This window comes from Hyperoodon ampullatus, assembly GCF_949752795.1.
Source record: "Hyperoodon ampullatus genome assembly, chromosome: 3".
Classification (NCBI taxonomy): domain Eukaryota; kingdom Metazoa; phylum Chordata; class Mammalia; order Artiodactyla; family Ziphiidae; genus Hyperoodon; species Hyperoodon ampullatus.
The window spans coordinates 96,521,168-96,546,864 of NC_136916.1; the positions used below are offsets into that span (position 1 = coordinate 96,521,168).

Genomic DNA, 25,697 nt, shown 5'->3' on the forward strand with positions numbered 1-25,697 from the left:
ATTTTTTAATGGAAAAAAGCCAGCACCCAGACCTCCCTCATCAGCATCAAAGCTTATGTTGTGACAAAGACTTGTAAAAATCATGTCTCAATACTATAAAAGTTAAGGAGACTTCAAGTCACTAGAGAGTCAAAGGTTGGTTCTAGATGCCCTCCTATAAGCACCATCCCTCCCACCAATGCGGTCCTACCTGGCACAAGAGTTTACTGGGCAAGCAGAATTGCATAGAGCCATTCCTGGTATTTCCTGAGACTCTGAAACAATTGGCAGTTCAGCTGTAGACATCTTCTCTTCTTGCTATTTGCATTAAATAAACAAAATCAATGTGTCTCTCCTATGTAGAAAATGCTACCTATTCTCAAGTTTTAGTGCCAAAATTAACTTTACTATACTCTTCCCCTAGACATATATTAACCATATAAAATGCCTGTACCACAAAAGTTCTTCCCAATAATTTATGTTCCCAGTATAAACTGGTACTGTTGTACTCAACTGAGTAGTGGCAAGGAAATAAATACACACTAAATTTCTTTAGCTAATCTCATTTTAATGGAACATAACTAGAATAAAAATCTAAAGTCAGAAGTAACAGAATAGTGATTTAGAGTATAACTAAGAAGTCAATAGTCAATAAATTGCATCACTTATATGCTGCAAATTCCATTTGAAGTCACCTGTTAAATTACTTTCCTGCTCAACTTTACTGATACTAATAGTGAAGAAACTATCAGAAACTGAGTGGGTCTGACAGGACTTTTTACTTTCTATATTTTTATATTGTTTAAATTTGTTTCAATAAGCATTAGTTGTACGTATTGAAAAAGAGAATGACCTGATCACTTGCTCTTTCTTGCTGAGTAGTTTGGATTTCTTTTAGCTTCTTCTCCATCTCTTCAATCTGCTTCTGCATTTCTGCTCTCTTCTCTGCACTGGTCAGTAGCTCAGCTAGAAACAGTGAAGTTGGCTGAGGCATTACGCCTCATAGCAATTTATCCTGTCAAAAACTGTCTTTGGGGCTCATGTCCTCAACGTATGTTAATATTACAGATGAGAATGATACAAATGGAGCAAAGCCCTCAACTTGAGGTCTAGGTCTCTATTATTTTTTTATTTTTATATATATTTTTTGCGGTACACGGGCCTCTCAATGTTGTGGCCTCTCCCGTTGCGGAGCACAGGCTCTGGACGCGCAGGTTCAGTGGCCATGGCTCACGGGCCCAGCCGCTCCGCGGCATGTGGGATCTTCCCAGACCGGGGCACGAACCCATGTCTCCTGCATCAGCAGGCGGACTCTCAACCACTGCGCCACCAGGGAAGCCCATGATCTGACTTTTTAAAAAAGATAATTTGCTGTGAATAAAATGGACTGTGTTAAGGCCAGAATGAGGGTAGAAAGTCTAATTGCAGTAGTCCAGCTAAAAGACTGTGGTTTCGATTGAGATAATAATAGGAGTGGTGATAAATGAAAGATTTATGAAATTTTTTGGTGATAAAGTTGATAGGCTTATTCATTAGATGTGGGGGAATGGTAAGGTAAGAGGGATCAGAGATGACTTCTGGACTTTTTTTGGCTTGAACCAACTGCGTGTATGGGGATGCCTTTTATTGAGATAGGGAAGCCTGTGGTACATTTGCATATTGGGGTGTGGTTTGTGACAGAAATCACTAACTTTGTTTTTCTTTAAAATTTGTATTTGGCTGCACCAGGTCTTAGTTGCAGCATGCAGGATCTTCCCTGCGGCATGCGGGATCTTGTAGTTGAGGCATGTAGGATATTTAGTTGCGGCATGCAAACTCTTAGTTGCAGCACATGGGATCTAGTTCCCTGACCAGAGATCGAACCAGGGCCCCCTGCATTGGGAGTGCACTGTGTTAGTCACTGGACCACCAGGGAACTCCCAGTAACTGTTTTTGGTTAGGTTGAGTTTAAAATGTCTATTAGGATAGCCAATAGATGCAGGCAACTAAATGTGAGTCTGCGGTTTAGGTAAAATGTCAGGGATGGGGATATGAATTTGAGAGTCCATGACTTGAAAACAGTATTTAATCTATTACCTAAAGATAGCTGTTGAAAGAAAAGATAATTGGGATACTTCAGAACTCTCCCCTGGGCCTCAGGAAGAGGTCCTGAATGAGAAGAACAGCAGTAAAGGAAACTGAATGGGAATACACATCAAGGAAGAAACCAAGAGAAGCATTTCATAAAGTAGTATTTCATCAACTGTGCCAAATGAAGCCAAGAGGTCAATAAAGATCAGGACTGAGAAAGAGCCATAAGATTTGGCAAAAAGGAGGTTTCTGGTCACTGTGATCACTGGAATAGAAGAGATGCTTGAGGAAATAATAGGCAGCAAAAGAAGATTACAATTCTCCCCAAATTTTGCTGTGAAAGAGTATAAAAATGGGGTAGTAGCTAGAGAAGAATATGAGGATAATGGAGATTTTTTTTTTTTTTTTTTTTTTAAAGAATGGAGACATTAGAGTATATACGTATAAATTAGTGAGAATGGTTTAGTAAAAAGGGAAAATGCTGGAAGGGGAAGAAAAAAGGGCCACTCCTTTGATAGGAACAGAGAAACATTAATTTTTTAAAAAATTTTATTTATTTATTTACTGGCCATGTTGGGTCTTCATTGCTGCCCACGGGCTTTCTCTAGTTGTGAGTGGGGCTACTCTTCGTTGTGGTGCACAGACTTCTCATTGAGGTGGCTTCTCTTGTTGCAAAGCATGGGCTCTAGGGGCACAGGCTCAGTAGTTGTGGCACACGGGCTCAGCTGCTCCCCGGCATGTGGGATCTTCCCAGACCGGGGCTCAAACCCGTGTCCCCTGTATTGGCAGGTGGATTCTTAACCACTGCACCACCAGGGAAGCCCCAGAAACGTTAGGTTTAACAGAAAGAATGAGTGTATAGGTACAGATTGCAGATATGGCAAATTTGGTGGAAGAAAATGGAGTTACCATTACATTCCTTCTATTTTCTCAATGAAATTGGAAACAAGATTATAGGTGAGGAGGGAGAGGGATGCAGATTTGAAAATATGAAAGAAAATTAAATTAGTTGTTTAGCAGAAAGAAGAAATTCACCTACCAGGAAACTAGAATGATTGTTAGGCACTGGTAAATGCTCATTTGAGATTTGTGGTCAAGAATTTAAAATGACTGGACAGCTACATGTAAAAGAATGAAATTAGAACACTCCCTAACACCATACACAAAAATAAACTCAAAATGGATTAAAGACCTAAATGTAAGACTGGACCGTATAAAACTCTTAGAGGAAAACATAGGAAGAACACTCTTTGACATAAATCACAGCAAGATCCTTTTTGACCCACTTCCTAGAGAAATGGAAATAAAAACAAAAATAAACAAATGGGACCTAAGGAAACTTAAAAGCTTTTGCACAGCAAAGGAAATCATAAGCAAGACGAAAAGACAGCCCTCAGAATGGGAGAAAATATTTGCAAACGAAGCAATGGACAAAGGATTAATCTCCAAAATATACAAACAGCTCATGCAGCGCAATATCAAAAAAACAAACAACCCAATCCAAAAATGGGCAGAAGACCTAAATAGACATGTCTCCAAAGAAGACATAACAGAAGAGGCACATGAAAAGATGCTCAACTTCACTAATTATTAGAGAAATGCAAATCAAAACTACAGTGAGGTATCACCTCACACCAGTCAAAATGGGCATCATCAGAAAGTCTACAAACAACAAATGCTGGAGAGGGTGTGGAGAAAAGGGAACCCTCCTGCACTGTGGTGGGAGTGTAAATTGATACAGCCACTATGGAGAACAGTATGGAGGTTCCTTAAAAAACTAAAAATAGAACTACCATATGACCCAGCAATCCCACTACTGGGCATATACCCAGAGAAAACCATAATTCAAAAAGACACATGCACCCCAATGTTCATTGCAGCACTATTTACAATAGCCAGGTGATGGAAGCAACCTAAATGTCCATCAACAGATGAATGGATAAAGAAGATGTGGTATAGGCTTCCCTGGTGGCACTGTGGTTAAGAATCCACCTGCCAATGCAGGGGACACAGGTTTAAGCCCTGGTCCGGGAAGATCGCACATGCCGTGGAGCAGCTAAGCCCGTGCGCCACAGCTACTGAGCCTGTGCTCTAGAGCCTGCAAGCCACAACTACTGAGCCTGCATGTCACAACTATTGAAGCCCGTGTACCTAGAGCCTGTACTCTGCAACAAGAGAAGCCACCGCAATGAGAAGCCTGCGCACCACAACGAAGAGTAGCCCCTGCTCACCGCAACTAGAGAAAGCCCACGCAGAGCAACGAAGACCCAATGCAGCCAAAAATAAATAAATTTATATATTAAAAAAAAGATGTGGTATATATATACAATGGAATATTACTCAGCCATAAAAAGGAACGAAATTGGGTCATTTGTAGAGATGTGGATGGAACTAGACACTGTCATACAGAATGAAGTAAGTCAGAAAGAGAAAAACAAATATCGTATATTAATGCATATATGTGGAATCTGGGAAAATGGTACAGATGAACTGGTTTGCAAGGCAGAAATAGAGACACAGATGCAGAGAACAAACGTATGGCTACCAAGGGTGGAAAGTGTGGGGTGGGATGAACTGGGAGATTGGGATTGACATATATACACTAATATGTATAAAATAGATAACTAATGAGAACCTGCCGTATAGCACAGGGAACTCCACTTCGCTGTACAGTAGAAACCAATACAACATTGTATAACAACTATACCCCAATAAAAAAAAAAGAATTTAAAATGAGACCAATACACACAGCTGCGTTTTTCTCCAGCTACATTTAAACTATCAATACTTGGATGCAGGTACAGAGTGTGAGCAGAGAGCTGGATTTAACCAGGGTTGAGGTTCTGCCAGGTGAATACAATATAGTGGATGATGTAGGGAGTAGAAAGTAAGATATGAGCCAGGTGCTTAGTCAGTTAATGAGTGATAGGGAGTGACTAAAAAGTCTGAGGTGAGAACACTAAGGAGGCTCAAGAGGTAGAAAACAAAAATTGGAAGACATGAATCCGAAAGAAGCTTTTTGAAGGAGGGGGAATATGGTTTGGAAGTAGCAATGGGAAGAAAGGATAACAGCCTTGTCTTTAGGCCCAACCTGTGGCTTCCTCATTTCTCATATCCCTACCTGAGAGTGAAAGTCTGCAACAATCTTTGAAGCTAGTTTTCAATATAAGAAGAAACCTCTTTCTTATAGGCATAAGGATTTATAAGAGTACAAACTAGATTCAGAGACAAGTTTAGGAAACGAGTATTAAAATATCCTCAAAGGTCAATACTTCTTTTTAACTACTCAAATCCCAACTAACTGTAGCTCAGGTCCTTCTTTGGCTAGTTGAGAATAATGTACTATTTTACTTTTATATACTTGGTATAGCTAGAGCCTTCCCTTTAGGAAACAGTAGTTTTAATCTAAGTACCTAGTTCCTTTCCCAGATCATATTTGGCTACTCTGCTAGCATACTTCTTTGTTGTGGTGGTTCCCACTTTGAAAAGCTTTACACAACCAGCTCCTTGCTTTTTAACCATTCCCTGTCTCCTACCTAGACACGTAGATTCCATTTTTCAATGTATTATTTGAGCCCAGAGCACTTCTGTCAACCTTGGAAGGCACCAGTTGATGTAACAAATAGGGCAATTCCAAACGTACAATCTGCTTTACAGACGTTTGCTTCTAACTTGTCACCTGGAACTCTGAAATATTTTTTTCTCAAACAAATTATAAGTGATGGTTAAGTTTCCCAGCTAGCCTTATGAATGCCACATCTCCTTAAGTGAGCTGAGCTGCAATAGTAGGTTACTCTGGATGCCTGTGTTTTAAAAAAAAAAAAAAAAAAAAAATTCTTCTTTCTTGGTATAGATCCTAGTCAAAATGTCTAAATGAATGAAATTTATTTCTGGACTCTCCCCTACCTCCTTTTCTGTACTCTCGCGCATCTTCTAATGCCTTAAGCTCCAAATGCTACACTTCCCTACTTTCAGCCTATTCTGCACACCTCTTGCCCCCAAGTACTTCTAGGTTTCAGAATCAGAACCACTTCCCACTTCCCCCAAATTCCCAGTTTTTCAATTTATAGTGAAGCTTCCTTTAACTTAGAAAGAACATAATGTCTTTAATAAACAGTACACATAACTATCATCTAAATGAGTGAGTATGTTAACCTAAATAAGCCCTGGGAGAAATTTCAGCCGAAGTATCAAAAGTAAAGTGAAATATTTAGGAAATGTTAGGAAAAGCACTCTGTCTGCCAATTGCAGGGAAATTATGAATTGGTAATGCAGTTCCTTTACTTTTGAACACAAACTTAGTTGCTTAATATTTTTCCTCAGGGGTTTCATGGAAAGCAACAATGGAAATTCAGCCTAAATGGAGAAACACAGAAACCATACAAGCATCACATAAAGGTACACACAATGGGGTAATTTTCCTCAGACTTAACATATCAACTCAATCTTCCTACAACTAAGTTATTTTTACAAACTTGAACTAGATCAATACAAATACCTTCTCTTTGCTCTTTTAATTTCTTCCGGAAAACCTCAGCCCGGATCTCCTCAAAGGAGAACTCCCCCACTCCTGCATAAATCTTCTCCTTACAATACATCATTTTCTCTTTCTTCTCCTCAGACTCTTGCTGAAGGCTTTGAACTCTTTGCAGGAGATCTCCTTCTTCCTTTCCAGGCTTTCTTGTGCTTAGAATGTGGTTTATACTGGGTTCAATTTTACATGGTGTCCTAAAAGAAGCAAGATAATTATTATTCACCATACAGATCAAATGAGTTATTTCTTACGTTTTGACAGAACACAGGGACAATGTCAATAGTGAGGCTATATGTGATCGATTCCAAAAAAACAGAAACAAAAAAGACTGAGAAAACAGGCTAAAAATAATTTACATGGTCCATCAACAATTATGTTCTGAGTACTACTATGATGAAGAAGGAAATTATGTGTAAGTTAGGGTCATCATATAGCTTTTATTACTTATAGGTAAAAATAAATCTGAATACCATACCTTTTTTAAAGGAGGTAATATTTTTATTTTTATTAAAAAATTGTTTTTATTGAAGTATAGTTGATTTGTGTGTTAGTTTCAGATGTACAGCAAAGTGATTCAGTTATATATATATATATTTATATATATATTCTTTTTCAGATTCTTTTCCCTTATAGGTTATTACAAAATATTGAGTATAGTTCCCTGTGCTATACAGTAGGTCCTTGTTGGTTATCTATTTTATATATAGTAGTGTGTGTATGTTAATCCCAACCTCCTAACTTATCTCTCCCCTTTGGTAACCATAAGTTTGTTTTCTATGTCCGTGGAAATATCTAAATCAAAGCCAGTGTATGAAATGAAGTTAACTTATGCAATACAGCCCATTTTCCATTGTTTAGCACCCCAAAGAATTAGAGTTAGGAATATAGCATTTAGGGAACTGATGATGTGAAATTCAATGTTCTCAGCTGAGGGGGAAGAATGAGAGTGGTAATATAGGTTTGAAAAGAATGAAGCATAAAGCACCTCAGTCGGGACAGGGCAGATGTTCTCAATCCGGACAATGGATCAGAATCACTTATATATCTTTTATTTTCTTATGTACCTTTTTACAACTAAAGATACCTGGTCTTCACCTCAGATACACTAGATCAGAAACTTCAATGGCCCAAGCATCTACATGCTTAAAAGCCTTCCTCAACTTGCTCAACTGATAAAAGACCCTATGAAAATCCCACACAAACATCATACCTAGCATATACGAAGGGTTATAGCTTAGTTATGAGGAAACTCTTGCAATGGGGCACAAAATATGACCTAATATTAGAACTCCACAATGTTACATATTAGACTGAATCTCAGACTGCCTGATTATTTAATCATCATCTATCATATTTTTTCTTATAAACAGAAATGCCAAGGGTAGGGAAGAAAAAGACATCCAGAAAGAAAAAGCAGGTTACGAGGAAAAACTGCCATAATTTCTCATTACTGTCAATAACAAAGGTAGAACACCTCATTTAAATCACAGTGATTGTCTTTGACTACAGCAATGTAAATATAAACCTATCGAGTTTATTCCTTAATAATACTAACAAATAGTCTTTTAGCCCTAACATACTCAAAAAAATATAGATGTAAAGGAAATAAAACTTTGGTTTACCTTCATCCCCACAAAGAAGAAAATGCCTTTGGGAACTAGGATAGGTGCCCCTGCCCACTCTTCATAATTCCCACCTCAAAATATCTGGAAACCAAACTCACATAACTGGCTGTTGTGCAGTCTCTTCCACATATGGAGTAAAACTGGGAAGCACAGAGGGTACAGCTGTCATAGAAGCTGTATTGCCACGAGGCTGGCGATGAAGAAGAAAACTAAAATTACCATGGTTTTACATTGACACAACATATGCAGACCATGCCTAATTATTCAAGAGGAATTAAAAGAGATGCTAAAAATACTCCCCTACTCTAACTCTGAAGTCTTTGTTATGTCAACAAATAAACTGGATCTAAGAGTCCTTACCCTGTATTCCAAAGGCCTGCCTGTGTTCCAAGGGCCAGCTTGCAGCTCATTCTCTTTGGCCCTGGACACAGGAGGTGCTATCCATGGCTGCCCTGTAGGCCTAGATGACTCCGCTCCAGAAGGTTCATCAGCATTTTCATCAAAAACAGTAATTCTAGAATTACTTTGCATCTGTTGAGGAACTGGATTTTGGAGTCCTCTGTTCTGCCTTGGAGCTAAGAGAAAAATATTAAAACTTCATGTAAAATCTTTAATTATCAATTTAGATGCCCAAGAAGGTATACCTACTTCCTTCCCAAATCAAGGAGATTACTTCTACTACCACAGAATCAGAAATTTTTTTAAATAATAATTTTAAAAACCTTAATGGATCAAATTAGTAATTTTAAGTCCAGTCTGTATGTTACTTGTACCCTACCTCTTTTCCCTCACCTGTAATCTTTTATGCATAGATGTCCAAAAAAAAATTCTACATCTTCCTTCAGTCATCATTCTAACATTGCCTAATTTTACCAAACTAACTTAATCTTAATCTTCATCTTTCAGTTTAAAACCTTCTCTCAATGGAAATCAGTTGAAATGCACTGAATCTAGACAAAACAAATTAGCCCACTTATTAGTGGTATTCTCTTTAGTGGGGCTGCTTATTAGAATCAAGCTTCATCATGATCTGGATGAAATATTCTTTAAGACTATATTCCTTATACCCTAATTCTCAGATCTCCAAGGAACATTCTGAGTATTAATTTTTATTTATTTTTGGCAGCGTTGGGTCTTTGTTGCTGCACACAGACTTCTCATTGCAGTGGCTTCTCTTGTTGGGGAGCCCGGGCTCCAGGGCGCACAGGCTCTAGAGTGCAGGCTCAGTAGTTGTGGTGCATGGGCTTAGCTGCTCTGTGGCATGTGGGATCTTCCCAGACCAGGATTCAAAACCCATGTCCCCTGCATTGGCAGGCAGATTCTTAACCACTGTGCCACCAGGGAAGTCCCCATTCTGAGTATTAAAAGTTGATATCAGGAAAGGGATAAGAGATCTTTTAAAAATCTGGTCTACATGTCTAACTGCTATAAATTTGGTTAATAATTATTTATCTTTGTACCTTCCACTCAATTTTGCTGTAAACCTAAATTTCCCTAAAAAATAGTGAATTTTTAAAAAAGCTATTACCGATCATCTTTAGGTATACAAAGAGAGCCCAATTTCTGACCCCTCAAAAGCTGAAGACCAAGTTAAAACATTCTTTGAGGATTTGGTACATGTAAGCTTTACTTTGATAATACTTGCTATATTATTGCATATATTCTTTCAACTAACAACTAAAACTGAGAAACTCTAGATGCTCCCTGTATATTAGGTTAGGTTTTTTTCTCTCTCTCTCTCTTTTTTGCATTATAAGGGCCTCAGAATGGGTTTTTCTTAATTAAGAGACAAAATGCTGACATGTTTTAGTGATACTGCACACTGTGATCTCAGTTCTCCTTAGACTTTTCTTTTTTGCTACCCAGTACTCAGAACAGAAGGACAATGTCCACATATATATTTATACATGTTCTCCTTACATAATTTGCCTACCACCTGAGACTAAGAGCTTCCCATAATAACATTTAACAAACTTACCCTTGAGAGCACCTCCTACACGGCTGATTGGAGCTCTTGCTGTCTTTTTCCCTTTGCTTTTTAGTTCAGCCAATGTGCTTCGTTGTGGTACAGAAGTTCCAAAAACTTCCTCCTCCTCTTCTTTCTCAAGTGCCAACAGAGTTTGCCGAGACACTCGAGCTTGGAATTGTCTAAAGTAAGAGAATGGACAATTAACATTTGGTGAGATGAACACTACTCACCAGATTCAAATTTCTTAATTTGTTAAACAAGGGCGAAAAGTGGGATAGGGGAAGAAATATATACAAACAGCCAAAAGAAAGTGTTTACTCTCTCAGGAATAAAGAAAGCCACCTTGAAATCAGAAAAGGTTTTGGCTAGAATGATTTAGCTCCCCCTCTGTATGTCCAAATTTGACCAATTAAAAATACTCTGAAGAGCACCAGTAGGTTGATCTCAGGATCAGATCAGGATGTCTAAGATTAAGATCATAGAATTTATTAAGATCAGAGTTTCCCATCAACTTTTTAAATTCACAAAATAGTTGAAAGAGTAAATGAGCACCCATATACCCTTTACCTAGATTCACTAATTGTTAACATCTTGCCACGTCTATTTTTATCGCTGCATGTCTTTCTCTCTCTACATAGAATCCCCACCCTACACCCTACCCCACCATTTTTCCTGAATCAGATGAAATGAAGTTGCATCCAACAAGACATTTTACTTTAGCAAAGCTGGCAGAAGTTTGAAGATTAAACTTCCTGTGCTGCTGCCCAAGTTTCAAGCATTATCAAAAGAGTAAAAAAACTGAATAAACTGCAAATGCTGGCCAAGATGGAACGAGCTCATGATAGCTTCTCTCTCTCTCACTGATTAGAATTAAAAACTCTAGACAAAATACAAGAAAGCAACTGAGGCCTCTGAGACATAAACAAAAGCAAGTGGACTGTGGAGAGGGGTCAAACTTGAAGAAACAACCCACACAGGGCTGCTTCCTGGTTTTGTTTTCCCCTTCATCTCTTTTCCTTACTTTGAATTGTTACACTGGTGGTGTGGGAAGCTAAAACTCCTAGAGAAACTTCACCTTTCTGGCCAGAGGACTGGGAAAACGGGACTCTGAGGGCCAATGAGTATGGGAGAAACACTGGAGAGGATGAGCTGAAGAAAGGGATCTCCTAATTCTATACATGAATTGGCACAAGCTCTGGACTCACCCCTGAGCTATGCATACACAGGGCAGACCCAAAGCAGCAGAGAAAAGGCTTTGAGAATTGAACTATAGTATAAACCACTGCCCAAGTCCTAGACTAACCCCAGAGCAACAGACACATGGGACAGACCCAAAGGTCTTTGGAAAACTGAACTGACACTGGAACCACTACCCATATAAGATGAAAAAGAAATTATGATATCTGAAGGTTAGTTACCCAATAAGACAAAAACATCAACATTCTCCAGAGAACATCAACCAACAGGACCTAGAGTCAGATAATTCAGGATAAATGTCCAGGATATAATCCAAAATTATGTCACACACGAAGAACTGGGAAAATGTGACCGATTCTCAAAGGAAAAAAAATCAACAGATACAAATATCAAATGACCCAGGTGTTAGAGTTTTCAGACAGAGATTTTAAAGCAGCTATTATAATGATGCTCCATAAAATAAAGGTAAAAACATTTGAAATGAGTGGAAAGATAGTTCTCAGCAGACACACAGAAAGTATGAAAAAGAATCAAATGGAAATTTTAGACCTGAAAAACATAGTATCTGAAATAAAAAATTTACTGGATATACTCATTATCAGAATGGAGAAGACAGAAAAGAGTAAATGAACCTGAAAACAAATAAATAAAAATTGGCCACCCTAAAGAACATAAAGAATAAAGGTTAAAAAATTTTTTTAAATGAACAGAGCTTCAGGGACCTGTGGGACAATATCAGAAAGTCTAATATGTGTAACTGAAGTCCCAGAAGAAAAGGTATAGACACGTTTTTTTTTTGTTTTTTTTTTTGCGGTATGCGGGCCTCTCACTGTTGTGGCCTCTCCCGTTGCGGAGCACAGGCTCCAGACGCGCAGGCGCAGCGGCCATGGCTCACGGGCCCAGCCGCTCCACGGCATGTGGGATCCTTCCGGACCGGGGCACGAACCCGTGTCCCCTGCATCGGCAGGCGGACTCTCAACCACTGTGCCACCAGGGAAGCCCTAGACACGTGTTTTTAAAATAATGGCTGAAAAAAAAAATAATAATAAAAAAAAAAATAATAAATAAAATAAAATAAAATAATGGCTGAAAACTTTTCAAATTTTGTGAAAGGCATGCATTTACAAATTCAAAAAGTGCAGTAATCCCCAAATGGATTAAACATAAAGGTAATCACACTTAGACACATCACGATCAAACTGCTGAAAAGCAATGTTAAAGAAAAAAATCTTAAACATACCCAGAGAAAATCAACACATTACAAAAAATGGGGAAGAGCCATTCAAATGACTACAGGTTTCCCATCAGAAATCATGGAGTCCAGAAGACAGAAACATGTTAAAAGAACTGTTACCCAGAATTCTACATCCAGTGAAAATATCCTTCAGGAATGAAGATGAATAAAGACATTCTCAGATGAAAATAAAACTAAGATAATTTTTTGGCAAAAGACTCATTCTAAATGAATGGCTAAAAAAACCCCTCACTGGGCTGAAAGGAAATGATACCAGAGGAGAATTTGGAATTTCAGGAATAAAGAAAGAACAAAAATGGTAAATATAAAAGATTATTTTTCTCCTAAGTTCTTTTTTTTTTTAATTTATTTATTTATTTTTAATTTATTTTATTTATTTATTTATGGCTGTGTTGGGTCTTCGTTTCTGTGCAAGGGCTATCTCTAGCTGTGGCAAGCGGGGGCCACTCTTCATCGCGGTGCACGGGCCTCTCACTATTGCGGCCTCTCTTGTTGCGGAGCACAGGCTCCAGACGCGCAGGCTCAGTAATTGTGGCTCACGGGCCCAGTTGCTCTGTGGCATGTGGGATCTTCCCAGACCAGGGCTCGAACCCGTGTCCCCTGCATTGGCAGGCAGATTCTCAACCACTGCGCCACCAGGGAAGCCCTCTCCTAAGTTCTTTAAAATATGTATGGCCGATGAAAGCAAAAATTATAACATTGTCTGATGGGGTTTTCTTTTTTTAAAAAAAATTTATTTATTTTATTTATTTATTTTTGGCTGTGTTGGGTCTTTGTTGCTGCACATAGGCTTTCTCTACTTGCAGCGAGCAGGGACTACTCTTCCTTGCAGTGCGCAGGCTTCTCATTGCGGTGGCTTCTCTTGCTGTGAAGTACAGGCTCTAGGTGCGTGGGCTTCAGTAGATGTGGCACGTGGGCTCAGTAGTTGTGGCTCGTGGGCTCTAGAGCGCAGGCTCAGCAGCTGTGGCTCACGGGCTTAGCTGCTCTGGGGCATGTTGGATCTTCCCAGACCAGGGATCGAACCCGTGTGCCCTGCATTGGCAGGCAGATTCTTAACCACTACACCACCAGGGAAGCCCCTGATGGGGTTTTCAATGTATGTAAATATAATACATACAACCAGTATATCAAAAAAGTAGGAAGTTAAAGAACCTATATGGTTATAAAGCTTCTATATTTTACTTGAAGTGGTAAAATATTAACTCTAAGTAGACTGTGAAAGGTTAGATATGTGTATAATATACCCTAGAGCAACCACTAAAAAAGTAACAAAAAGCCAATAAAATAAATTTAAATGAAATAATAAAAAAATTCAAATAATCCAAAAGAAGATAGGAAAGGGGCAACAGAGGAACAAAAGACAGAGAACAAACTGAAAACAAATAATAACAGATCTAAATCCCCCCAAATTGATAATTCCATTAAAATGTTCTAAATATACCACATAAAAGATACTGCGAGAACTGAGAAAAACACAACACCCAACTCTTTAGTGTGTAAGAACCACTTTAAATATAAAGACATTGACAGGTTAAAAGCGAAAGGAGCAACCTGATTAAAAAATGGGCAGAAGACCTTAAAAGGCTTTTTTCCAAAGAGGAAATGCAGATGGCCACAAGGCACATGAAAAGGTGCTTAACGTCACTAATCATCAGGGAAATGAAAATCAAAACCACAATGAGGTTATCACCTCACACCTGTCAGAATGGCTATCATCAAAAAGAACACAAATCACAAATGTTGGCAAGGATGTGGAGAAGAGGGAACCCTTGTACACTGTTGTAGGAATGTAAATTGCTGCAGCCACTATGGAAAAGAGTATGGAGGTTTCTCAAAAAACTAAAAACAGAACTACCATATGACCCAGCAATTCCACTCCTGGGTATATATCCAAAAAAACCAAAAACACTAATTTGAAAAGATAAATGCACTCCAGTGTTCAGAATAGTGTTATTTTCAATTGCCAAGATACGGAAGCAACCTAAGTGCCCACCAACAGTTGAACGGATAAACAAGATGTGGTATACATATACAGTGGAATACTACTCAGTCATAAAAAAAGAATGAAATCTTGTCATTTGCAACAACATGGATGAACTTGGAGGGGATTATGCAAAGTGAAATAAGTCAGAGAGAGAGACAAATACTGTATGATATCACTTATATGTGGCATCTAAGAAATACAACAAACTAGTGAATAAAATAAAAAAGAAACAGACTCACAGATATAGAGAACAAACTAGCGGTTACCAGTGGGGAGAGGAAAGGGAGAGAGGCAACATAGGGGTAGGGAATTGGAAGGTACAAACTATTAGGTATAAAATAACCTACAAGGACATATTACACAACACAGGGAATACAGCCAATATTTTATAATAACTATAAATGGAGTATAACCTTTAAAAATTGTGGATCACTATATTGTACGCCTGTAACTTTTATAATACTGTACATCAACTATACTTCAATAAAAAAAAGAACTTCCTTTGTTAAAAAGAAAAAAGTAAAAGGGAATCCACACAAAAACCTGTAATGTGAATGTTTATAGCAGCATTATTTCATAGTTGCCAAAAAATAAAAACCTAAATGCCCAATAAGTGATGAATGGATAAACAAAATGTGGTATGTCCATAGAATGACATATTATTCAGCAATAAAAAGGAATGAAATACTGACATATGCCACAACTATGTTCATCTATGATGAACCTTGAAAACATGCTAAGTGAAAGAAGCCAGTCACAAAAGACCACATAATGTAGGATTCCATTTATGTGCAACGTCCAGAAGAGGCAAATGCAGAGAGAGAAAGCAGATTAGTGGTTGCCTGGAACTGGGGTGAGTGGGAATGGGGAGTGACTGCTAATAAGTATGGAATTCATTTTGGGGTGTAAAAATGTTGTAAAATTAGATTGTGGCAATGGCTGCACAACTCTAAAACTGTTAAAAAAAAAAAAAGTAAAGAAAGGAAAAAGATGTACCATGCAAACTAAAGAAAGCTGGACTGCCTATATCAATATCAGATTAAGCTGACTTCAGAACGAGTATGATCAGGGATAAAGATGAACATTAAATAATGATAAAGGGATCAATTCTAAATGTGTATAAACCTAACAAGAGAACTTCAAAATATATGTAGCAAGACTGATATGAGCTCAAAGAAGAAACATAAATTCACAATAAAAGAGGGAATTCCCTGGTAGTCCAGTGGTTAGGATTCTGCGCTCTTATTGGCGAGGGCCCAGGTTCAATCCCTGGTCGGGGAACTAAGATCTCACAAGCCACGCGACAAGAAAAACGAACAACCAAACAAACAAAACACAATAAAAGAAACTTCGAAATTCCTCTCTCAGTAATTGACAGAACAAGTAGACAGAAAATCAGCAAGGATACAGAAGACCAGAACAGATTACCAATCAACTTGACCTAAATGACATTTACAGAACATTTTACTCCAAAACAGCAGAAAAGACATATTTTTCAGGTATACAGAAAACATTCACCATGATAGACCATATTCTGGGCCATAAAATGAACCTTAATAAATTCAAAAGAATCGAAATCATACAAATTATGTTCTCTGATCATAATAGAATTAAACTAGAAATCAGTAACAGGGAGATATCTGAAAAATCTCCAAACACGTCCTAATTAAACAATACACTTCTATATAACCCGTGGATCAAAAGGAAGACATAAAGAAAATTAAAAAATATTTTGAACTGAATGAAAATGAAAACATATTATATCAAAATTTGTGGGATACGGCTAAAGCAGTGTTTAGACAGAAATTTTTTATATTAGAAAAGAAAGTTCTAGAAATCAGTGCTTTAAGTGTCACCTTAAATTAGAAAAAGAAGGGCAAGTTAAACCCAAAGCAATCACAGAGAAGGAAATAATAAAGAGCAGAAATTAATAAAATTAAGAGCAGAATATCAATTAAGAGAAAAATCAATGGAACCCAAAGCTGATTCCCTAAAAAGATCAAGAGAAATCAATAAACTTCTACCCAGACTGACAGAGGAAAAAGAGAAGACCAATATCAGGATTATCAATATGAAAAACGAAAGAAGGGGGGTTACTACATAACCTACAGACATTAAAAGGATAATAAAGGAATACTATGAACAATTCTATGTCCATAAACTCATCACTTGGATGAAATGGACCAATTCCTTGAAAGACAAAAACTACCAAAGCCCACTAAGAGAAATCAAAGATCTAAATAAATGGAGAAATATACCTTGTTCATGCACAATATTCATCAAAATCCCAGGAAGCTGATTCTAGAATTTATACACAAAGTCAAAGGAACTAGAAGACTTAAAAAGAACAGTTAGAAGACTCATATTACCTGATTTCCAGACTTACTATAAAACCCCAGCAATCTAGATAGTGTGATATATACCAATGATAGACAGAGATCAATAGAACAAAACAGAGTAACAGAGATAAACCTATACAAATATGATCACTTGCTTTTTGACAAAGATGCAAAGGTAATTCAATGGAGAAAGTCTTTTCAACAAGTGGCACAGGAATAAATGGAGGCTCATATGCAAAAAAAAAAAAAAAAAAAACAGCCTTGATATCTTCTACAAAAATTAACTCAAAATGGACCACAGGGCTTCCCTGGTGGCGCAGTGGTTGAGAGCCTGCCTGCAGATGCAGGGGACGCGGGTTCGTGCCCCAGTCTGAGAGGATCCTGCGTGCCGTGGAGCAGCTGGGCCCGTGGGCCGTGGCCGTTGGGCCTGCGCGTCCGGAGCCTATGCTCCGCGGCGGGAGAGGCCACAGCAGTGAGAGGACCGCATAACGCAAAACAAACAAACAAACAAACAAACAAAAAACAACCACAAAAAAACCTTCAGGATAAAAACATAGGAGTGACCTCTGTGATCTTCAGCTAGGTGGAATTCTTAGGTATACCAAAAGCATGGTCCATACAAGAAATAATTGTAAGTTAAACTTCTTCAAAATTAAAAACTTTTGTTCTATAAAAAACACTCCCAGACTTAATTTAAGCTGGGAGAAAAGATTTACAAATCACTCATCTGACAAAAGGCTTGTATTTAGAATATATAAAGAACTCTTAGGGCTTCCCTGGTGGCGCAGTGGTTGAGAGTCCACCTGCCGATGCAGGGGACACGGGTTCGTGCCCCGGTCAGGGAAGATCCCACATGCCGCGGAGCGGCTGGGCCCGTGAGCCATGGCTGCTGAGCCTGCGCGTCCAGAGCCTGTGCTCCGCAATGGGAGAGGCCACAACAGTGAGAGGCCTGCGTATCACAAAAAAAAAAAAAAAAAAAAAAAAGAACTCTTACAACTGAAATGCATTATGCTAAATGAAAGCAGCCAGAATCAAGACTATATACTGTATGATTCCATTTATATGACATTATGGAAAAAGCAAAACTATAGGGCTGGAGAATACATCAGTGGTTGCTAGAGGTTGGGATTGTGAGTAGGTGTTGACAACAAAGGGATAACGTGAGGGAATTCTATGGAGTGATGAAATTATTCTATATCTTGATTATGGTAATGGTTACAAGTCTCTACTCACTTGTGAAAACGTATAGAACTGTACACCAAAGAGTACATTTTACAGAATGTTAAATGGAAAATATTTAAATATGTCTTTTAAAAAACTGAATAGTAATGAAGTTAACTTGCCAATCCATAGAGAGCACTTTATTCAGATGCAAAACGATTGTTATTAGTTTTAACAAGTTAAGACAAGCTCCAGAGAAGCAGTTTACCGGTGCTGGGACTGCAGTCTTTCCAGTGGTTCAGCCTTCTGTTGAATCCCTTCCTGAAATATCACATCTGCTTTCTTAAAGTTTTCTCTAGCTTCATATTCTTCAGCCCATGAGATATAGAACTGAGCAAGTGAAATGCCAATTCCTTGGTTATGTAAATAACTGTACATATCCAAAGGTTCATTGCATAAATGACCCTGTAACAAATGAAAAGCGTTAGCAGTTAACCAATTTCTCTTCACTTACTGAGTGTCTATTATGTGCCAAACAATCATTGGAGATACTATATGTAGTTTCTGCAACGAAAATAATATATCTATTATAATACAATGTTATAAGGAATATATTGGGAGGACCTAAAACATAGACAAAAGTAAGAGTTTAATTTGTAAGAAAAAGAGATAGGGAGGAAAGACTTTAAGGTATGACATTTGAGTGTGGTGCTTAAGGAAGAATAGACTTACATAAGGTAGACAATGGAAAACGAAGGGCATTCTAGGCAGAGAAAATAGCATAAGCAAAGACACTGAAGACTAGAAATTTGTAGGTGTGTAGGCAAGACAGGAGTTTGGGGAAAAAAGGTCTGAACAGTCTTGAAAGTCAAGCTAATCAATTTTAAATATACTTGGTAGTCAATGTTATATGTGTTGGGGTAGGAGAGCTATAAGCAAAGAAATGACATGGTCAAATCTATATTTTAGAAGGGACTTTATAAGACCAGATACAATGTAGATAATTCTAGTAGCAAGAAGGGGAGGAGAGAGGGATCACTAAAAATCCCACACCACTAACAGTTTTATGTATTTTCTTCAGTCTTTGTTTTTCCCTTAGGGAAAAAAAGGAACATATATCATTTTACCCAGGATAAAAGGATTTTACAGTTTTAATCATAATTAAATGTTTTTATTCCATTTGACAGTGCATCATTCATTTTTCCATGCAGCTACTTACTTTTCATTATTATTTTTAAATGGGTGAAAAATGTTCCATCTAGTAGATCTTCCATCATTTAATTATTCCCCTATTTTTTGGATAAACCACTTCTAATTTTGCCTAATATAAATAATTGTATAATAAATATCTTTAAGCATACTGCCTTTCACAATTTACATTATTCCCTTAAATTCCTATAAGTAGAACTATGTTAAAAAGTAAATTGCTTTCTAAGATGGTTGTACAAATTTAAAATGTTAGCAGTTATTCCCAAATATAATTTCACAGATAATACTTATTTTTAAAAGTTTCTCCTTTCATACAGAAAGTAGCATTTCAGTGTTCTAGTTAGGAGCTATTTTACTACTGCAGAGGATAACATTTTCTCCTGTTCATTTACCATCTGTCTTCCCCAAAAAGGTAAACTCCACAAAGGCAGAAAACATTGCTATCTACTATATTCAGGTCCCTACCCAGGGTCTGGTAGAAAAAGGCTGAAAAAATGAAATGTTCCATTTATATCTTTGACAAAAACAATTAGTATTTTATACTTTAATTTTGCAGTAATTTAGTAAATGCAGTTTTTCTGCTTATCCAAATTAGAGATGTTTTCCCATATGTGATGGTGTTTCAAGCAAAGTTATAATTCTCAATGCATTATCAGTATAAGATCCAGTCCTCGATATCTATTACTACAAAAATAAAGCTTAAAATTGACTGCACTTCGTTAACGGCTTTCTGAATAGCTGTGGTACAGCATGGGATAGCCAATACAGATCAGGTTATTCCAGACTGCTGAATGAGATCACTTAAGAAATAACATAAATATCAATAAAAGGATAAGACGGTGAGATTAATAGATTCAAAAGTTAAACCTATCTTTTTGGTAACCTTAAAAAGCCAAATTAAAACAATTTTACATTTTTAACTAAAAATACTGGATATTTTCTAAGAACAAATTTTTCCTTAGCTAGATTGTAGTTATCCTTTATAAAAATAACTCTGGGGCTTTCCTGGTGGCCAATGAAGGAGACACAGGTTTGAGCCCTGGTCCGGGAAGATCCCACATGCCGTGGAGCAACTAAGCCCATGTGCCACAACTACTGAGCCTGCGTGCCACAACTACTGAAGCCTACGCGCCTAGAGCCCGTGCTCCACAGCAAGAGAAGCCACCACAATGAGAAGCCAGAGCGCTGCAACGAAGAGTAGCCCCTGCTGGCCGCAACTAGAGAAAGCCGGCGTGCAGCAACGAAGACCCAACACAGCCAAAAATAAAAATAAATAAAATAAAATAAATTTAAAAAAACCCTCTGACTGCAGAAATCTTTCTGCAAAGCAAAAGAGTAGTGTGAGAAACCCACCTTTACTCCTCTTGACTAAGAAAGACAGCAAAATAGTTTCATATGGACCTTATTTTCCAGGTGCAAAGTTTAAATTACTGCTGATTACTCTAGGGCTGATAATTTGAATTTGACGAGACCAGTCCTTCTCAGATTACCTGTGGTGAAGGAGACGGGGGTGGGGGGGTGGGGGGGTGGTGTGTGTGTGTGTGTGTGTGTGTGTGTGTGTGTGTGTGTGTGTGTAAAAGTTTCCATTCCGTCGCTGATTTTTTTTCCATTGCATTCATCTACTGGTGTATCATAAATTACCACAAATTTGGTAGCATAAAACAATTCAAGTTTACTGTCTTACAGTTTTTTGAGTCAGGATCAGTTGGGTTCCCTGTTCAAGGTTTCACCACACTGAAATCAAGGTACTGACTGATATTTTTTTAAAATACAATAAAAAGAGAAGTCACCAGAAAAATGAGGTTGTGCTTAGATGTTGTGCCAATGCTAAACTGTTAACAAAATTTCTAAATGCTTACTCTCAATTTTTGTACTTATCTTGAACAGTCTACAGACCATTCTTTCAGGAGTATTGGTTTAGACTATGTCTTTTATTCTATGATAATCACTGCTTTTCAGTACAAGCACCAGGTTAACACAAGTGAACAGAGAAATTATTCCAATTGTTACTTTTAATAGCTCCAACTAAATATAGTCATAGAAACCTGAGATTAAAAGTCACTTTAGAGGTTTATTTAGTTCAACCTTCTAATAAATCACACATAAGAATATTATATAGAATAGAATGAAGAACAAAATCCATTAGTATACCACCAGGAACCACAGTCTCCATACTAACAAATCTGTTTAGAATTCTTTGTGTGCCATCCTTTGTTATAAATTCCCCTAACTACTATCCCTAAGGTAATTTCACCAACTTGTATAAGGATGCCAAGATATGTCAAATGTCCTGCAGAAATCAAGATAATTATGTCTTCAGGATTCACCTAACTTCCTGTATTAGTAACTATTTGAAGTTTAAGTTAAGTCCTCCCCAAGAGATATATTTTAGCCAGAAATCTTATTAATTTCCAATGTCAGTATTTTATCATATTACAATGGTTGTAAATATTCTGTTATTTAGAATTATCTAATTACTTATTTTTAATAAATTTTTAATTTTAAAATGTATTTTTAATTTTTAATATATTTTATTAAAATTTTTTTTATCCAATATCTAATTCTGTCATCTAAAATTCTATTCTAAATATTTATCACTTGCTTTTTTTCTAATCTCTTTTAGGATAAAAGCAATGAAATTAATGTCCAAGAAACCCTGGCCATAATTTTTACAAAGACATTTTCATAAAAAAATCCTCGAGTGTTCTTAAAAGAACTACATGTCAAGTAAGATAGTACAAAGTGGTCAGGTCAATATTTTTAATTGTAGCAACATACTAGGTGAAAGAAACCCAAAGACAGATGAAAAAAAAACGTGACTTTTTTTTATGGTGAAGATTCAAAAAATGGGAGAAAGGGATACCAGAATCACCTACAAAAGCTTTTCCCCAAACAATCGTACTGCTGCCATGTGTTGGCTCCTACACATCCTCCCCCAGTACAGTTGCATGGCCCAATGATGTTTAAAATCAATAAATAACCCACTCCTACAGAGAAATAAGACAGGCCTTATGACCACTTTTAAAGGGATAAAAAAAACCTTATAGTAAAATCCACCTCTAAAGTAGAAACAATTTAACAAATATTGAATATTTATTAAATGTTTAGTATCTACTGAATGGCTCAGTTTTTTGGTGTACAAGATACCTCTAGAGAAAATCTCTTGGTTTAATATTTTAAACTCAGATGGCACTTGAGAAAGACTTACCAGCTTAAGCCAGAGACTAAGAAATCGAGGATCATTATAATATCGTTTTTCTCCTTGTAGTGCTTCTACAGCTCTTTCTAATAATGTTGACATATTACTCTCCTTCCCGCCCTGAGGATAGTTCTGCTCTGTCCAGTTAATATACCTGAATGAGAAGAGAGGAAAAGAATATTTTTCAAGTTTAACATTATCTTGCTCCAAGACCCATTCTGGACTTTTTAAAGCAGAAATATCTAATATACTGAAAATGTTTATTTAGAGGTCCTCAATGACATGCCCTAAGCCTGTATACCTCAAACTTTTCCAAATATTGCTAACATATACCTGTGGGAAATAATGGGGATGGTGATAGACAGGTATAGCTCACAGTCACACCTCAGGAAGATACACTATGATTATTCTGCTTATCTGTGTCTGCAAAACACTACTCTCTACTCTAACACACTGCTCCACACACCCCAGTTTGAGATGCCTGGCCATAAGGACTCACCTGTTAAGTTTCTATGGCCCTTGTTAAATAAAAAGACTCACCTATCCCAAACATCCAGTGGGTCATTTCCAGCATAAAATCGAATTTCAGATTCAAATGCCCTGAAATTTAAACAGAAAATGTGAACATAAGCAATAGTGATAAAAGCCAAATGAACAAGTATCACCTTCATTTTTTTTCTTTCTTTCTTTTTTTTTTCTTTTTTTGCGGTACTCGGGCCTCTCACTGTTGTGGTCTCTCCCGTTGCGGAGCACAGGCTCCGGACGCGCAGGCTCCGCGGCCATGGCTCACGGGCCCAGCTGCTCCACGGCATGTGGGATCTTCCTGGACCGGGGCATGAACCCGTGTCCCCTGAATCGGCAGGCGGACTCTCAACCACTGCGCCACCAGGGAAGCCCTCACCTTCATTTTTATTCATTATTAAGTGTTTACTATCAACCTAGATAAGTGCACTGGAGTTTGAGGGTTTATTAAACAGAAAGAAAAAGAATAGAAACAATCAGGATTCTGCCTGATAATATAACAGGAGAGATAAAATATACAGAAATTAGAGAAATTCCAAGACAACATATAGAAAAGAAGTATTACACAGCAGTTTAAATCTCTGGAACAAGACTCCCTAGGTTCCAGTGCAGCTCTAGTAATCACTAGCTGAGTAACATTAGAAAAACTATTTAAACTGTTTTCAGTTTCCTCATCTATAAAATGGGGATAATAATACTATCTATCTTATTAGGTTGACTAGTCTTAAGTGTAGTGTTTAGACATAGTAAGTACTCAATAAATGACAGCTATTATTTTATATGTATCTGATAGTACTGAAGAAAAACTAAACACACATACATACAGATATATATAGAAATAAGAATCTTAAGGTTAAAGAAAAATTCCATGGGTAACATTAGAGAAGAATTAGACCACATATAAATTGGAGGAATGCTTCAGAGAAAGTGTGAAATATGACTTTGTAAAGAGCTGGGAAAGCAGAGGGCTAAGACTAAGTTAAGACTGACCCGTTAGAATAGAGGGGAAGTATTGGGTAATAAACCACAATTTAGATAAATGCTTAATCAATAAAAACTGTATAAGGGGTTATGTTTGACATAAAGAATAGTCCCTCACACAAAGGAATTTATGCCCTAATAAGAAAGCAATACATAAATGAAAAATTAATAACACAGAGCAGTATATTACAGTTGCCAAGAATGGATAGTAAAGGCTTTATGAAGTCAAAAGGAGGTATCATAGAAGCAATCTTAGAAGGTGGGACTCTGAAGGAACCATAAGATTTGAAAGAAAAAGGGAATTTTCCAAGAGAGAGGGAAATCAGTATTGAATAAAGTTGTCAAAATGGGACAGTTAACCCAGAGGGGAATTAAGCTATAACATAAAGTCAGTATTGGGAATAAATGGAGATATCTGGAGAGGTAAGAAGGGAATGTTTTAAATGTAAATTTAAAGAGTTTGGATTCTACCTGTTCAAACCAGTAGTGGTTCTTCAATTGGAGACTACCTTGAATATGCTAAGTAAAGATTTCAAAAAGACTAGTCAGGTAACACTGAGACAGGCTGGGACCTGGGACCCTTTGCTGCAGTGCGGGCACCTGGACAAAAGTCTCCTTGTGCAACAGAATACAAAGAAACTATAAGGGACTAAAAATAACTGTGTACATTTGCAGTTGGGGCAAATTATGAACAATAAGATCCAAAAAGACCAAAAACCCACCACTTCTGAGGTTTCAGGAACAAAAGCAGAGTACTGCTAATGATCCCTGCACACAGCACCAAGGGGGTGGGCAGATCACCCAAGTCACCCCTCTGGCCCAACCCTTGGATCCGCTCCTACCCTCACCCCATTTAAGAAACCAGATCGCCCCAGCTCAGGGGAACCTGTTATTTGTTTTTGCTCCCTGCAGCACGAGTCCCAATAAAGCCTTCCCTGAATTTCTGGTCTGGCCCCTTATCAATTTCTATTGAGTAAAGAGTCCAAGAGCCCTGGGTGGTAACAACACTACAAGAAAAGGAAAAATTAGAAAAGGGTACACAATTATGTAGCTAAGGGGACACAATTATGTACACTACTGATAAAAATCAGCAACCCTCCAAATTTATCTATGGATTCAATGCAATCTAAGCCAAATCCCAGCAGTCTCTTTTCTAGAAACTGAGAAGATGATTTTAAAATTTGGAAAGGCAAAGGACCAAGAATAGCCAAAACTATTTTGAAAAAGAACAAGAGCTGGAGAACTCACGCTACCTAATTCTAGTCTTTACTATATAAAGCTAATCAAGACAATATATAATTGGTGAAAAGAAAGACAATTAGATCAATGGAACAGAATAGAGAGCTCAGAAATGACCCACACATATACAGTCAAATGATTTTTGACAAGAGCCCCAAAGCAATTCAATGGGGAAAGAAAAAAAAAATCTCTTCAACAAATGGAGGCAGTACAACTAGATATTCACGTGGGGGTGGGGGTGGATGCGGAAGACCTTTTACTCCAACCTCACACCATACTCAAGGATAAATTTAAACATAAAGCTAAAACAATAAAGTTAGAAGAAATCACAGGAGAATATCTTTGCACCTTTGGGGCAGGAAAAGATTTCCCAGAGAAGATACAAAACCCACTAAAAGAAAGACACTAATTAATTAAACTTCACCAAAATTAAA

At 37.5% G+C, this 25,697-nt stretch overlaps 1 protein-coding gene across 1 annotated transcript in view; it reads right to left on the reverse strand.

Annotated features, from left to right (window-relative positions):
• The window catches only part of BUB1B (BUB1 mitotic checkpoint serine/threonine kinase B), a 56,751-nt gene that overhangs the window by 24,583 nt on the left and 6,471 nt on the right, over positions 1 to 25,697 (reverse strand). The window contains exons 3-11 of the mRNA XM_079699864.1: positions 23,062 to 23,121; positions 22,531 to 22,675; positions 18,382 to 18,578; positions 10,187 to 10,356; positions 8,569 to 8,783; positions 8,307 to 8,398; positions 6,548 to 6,777; positions 833 to 945; positions 191 to 297 (exon numbers count right to left, since the gene is read on the reverse strand). Coding sequence (XP_079555990.1) covers positions 191 to 297; positions 833 to 945; positions 6,548 to 6,777; positions 8,307 to 8,398; positions 8,569 to 8,783; positions 10,187 to 10,356; positions 18,382 to 18,578; positions 22,531 to 22,675; positions 23,062 to 23,121 — 1,329 coding nt within the window. The remainder of the gene's footprint in view (positions 1 to 190; positions 298 to 832; positions 946 to 6,547; positions 6,778 to 8,306; positions 8,399 to 8,568; positions 8,784 to 10,186; positions 10,357 to 18,381; positions 18,579 to 22,530; positions 22,676 to 23,061; positions 23,122 to 25,697) is intronic.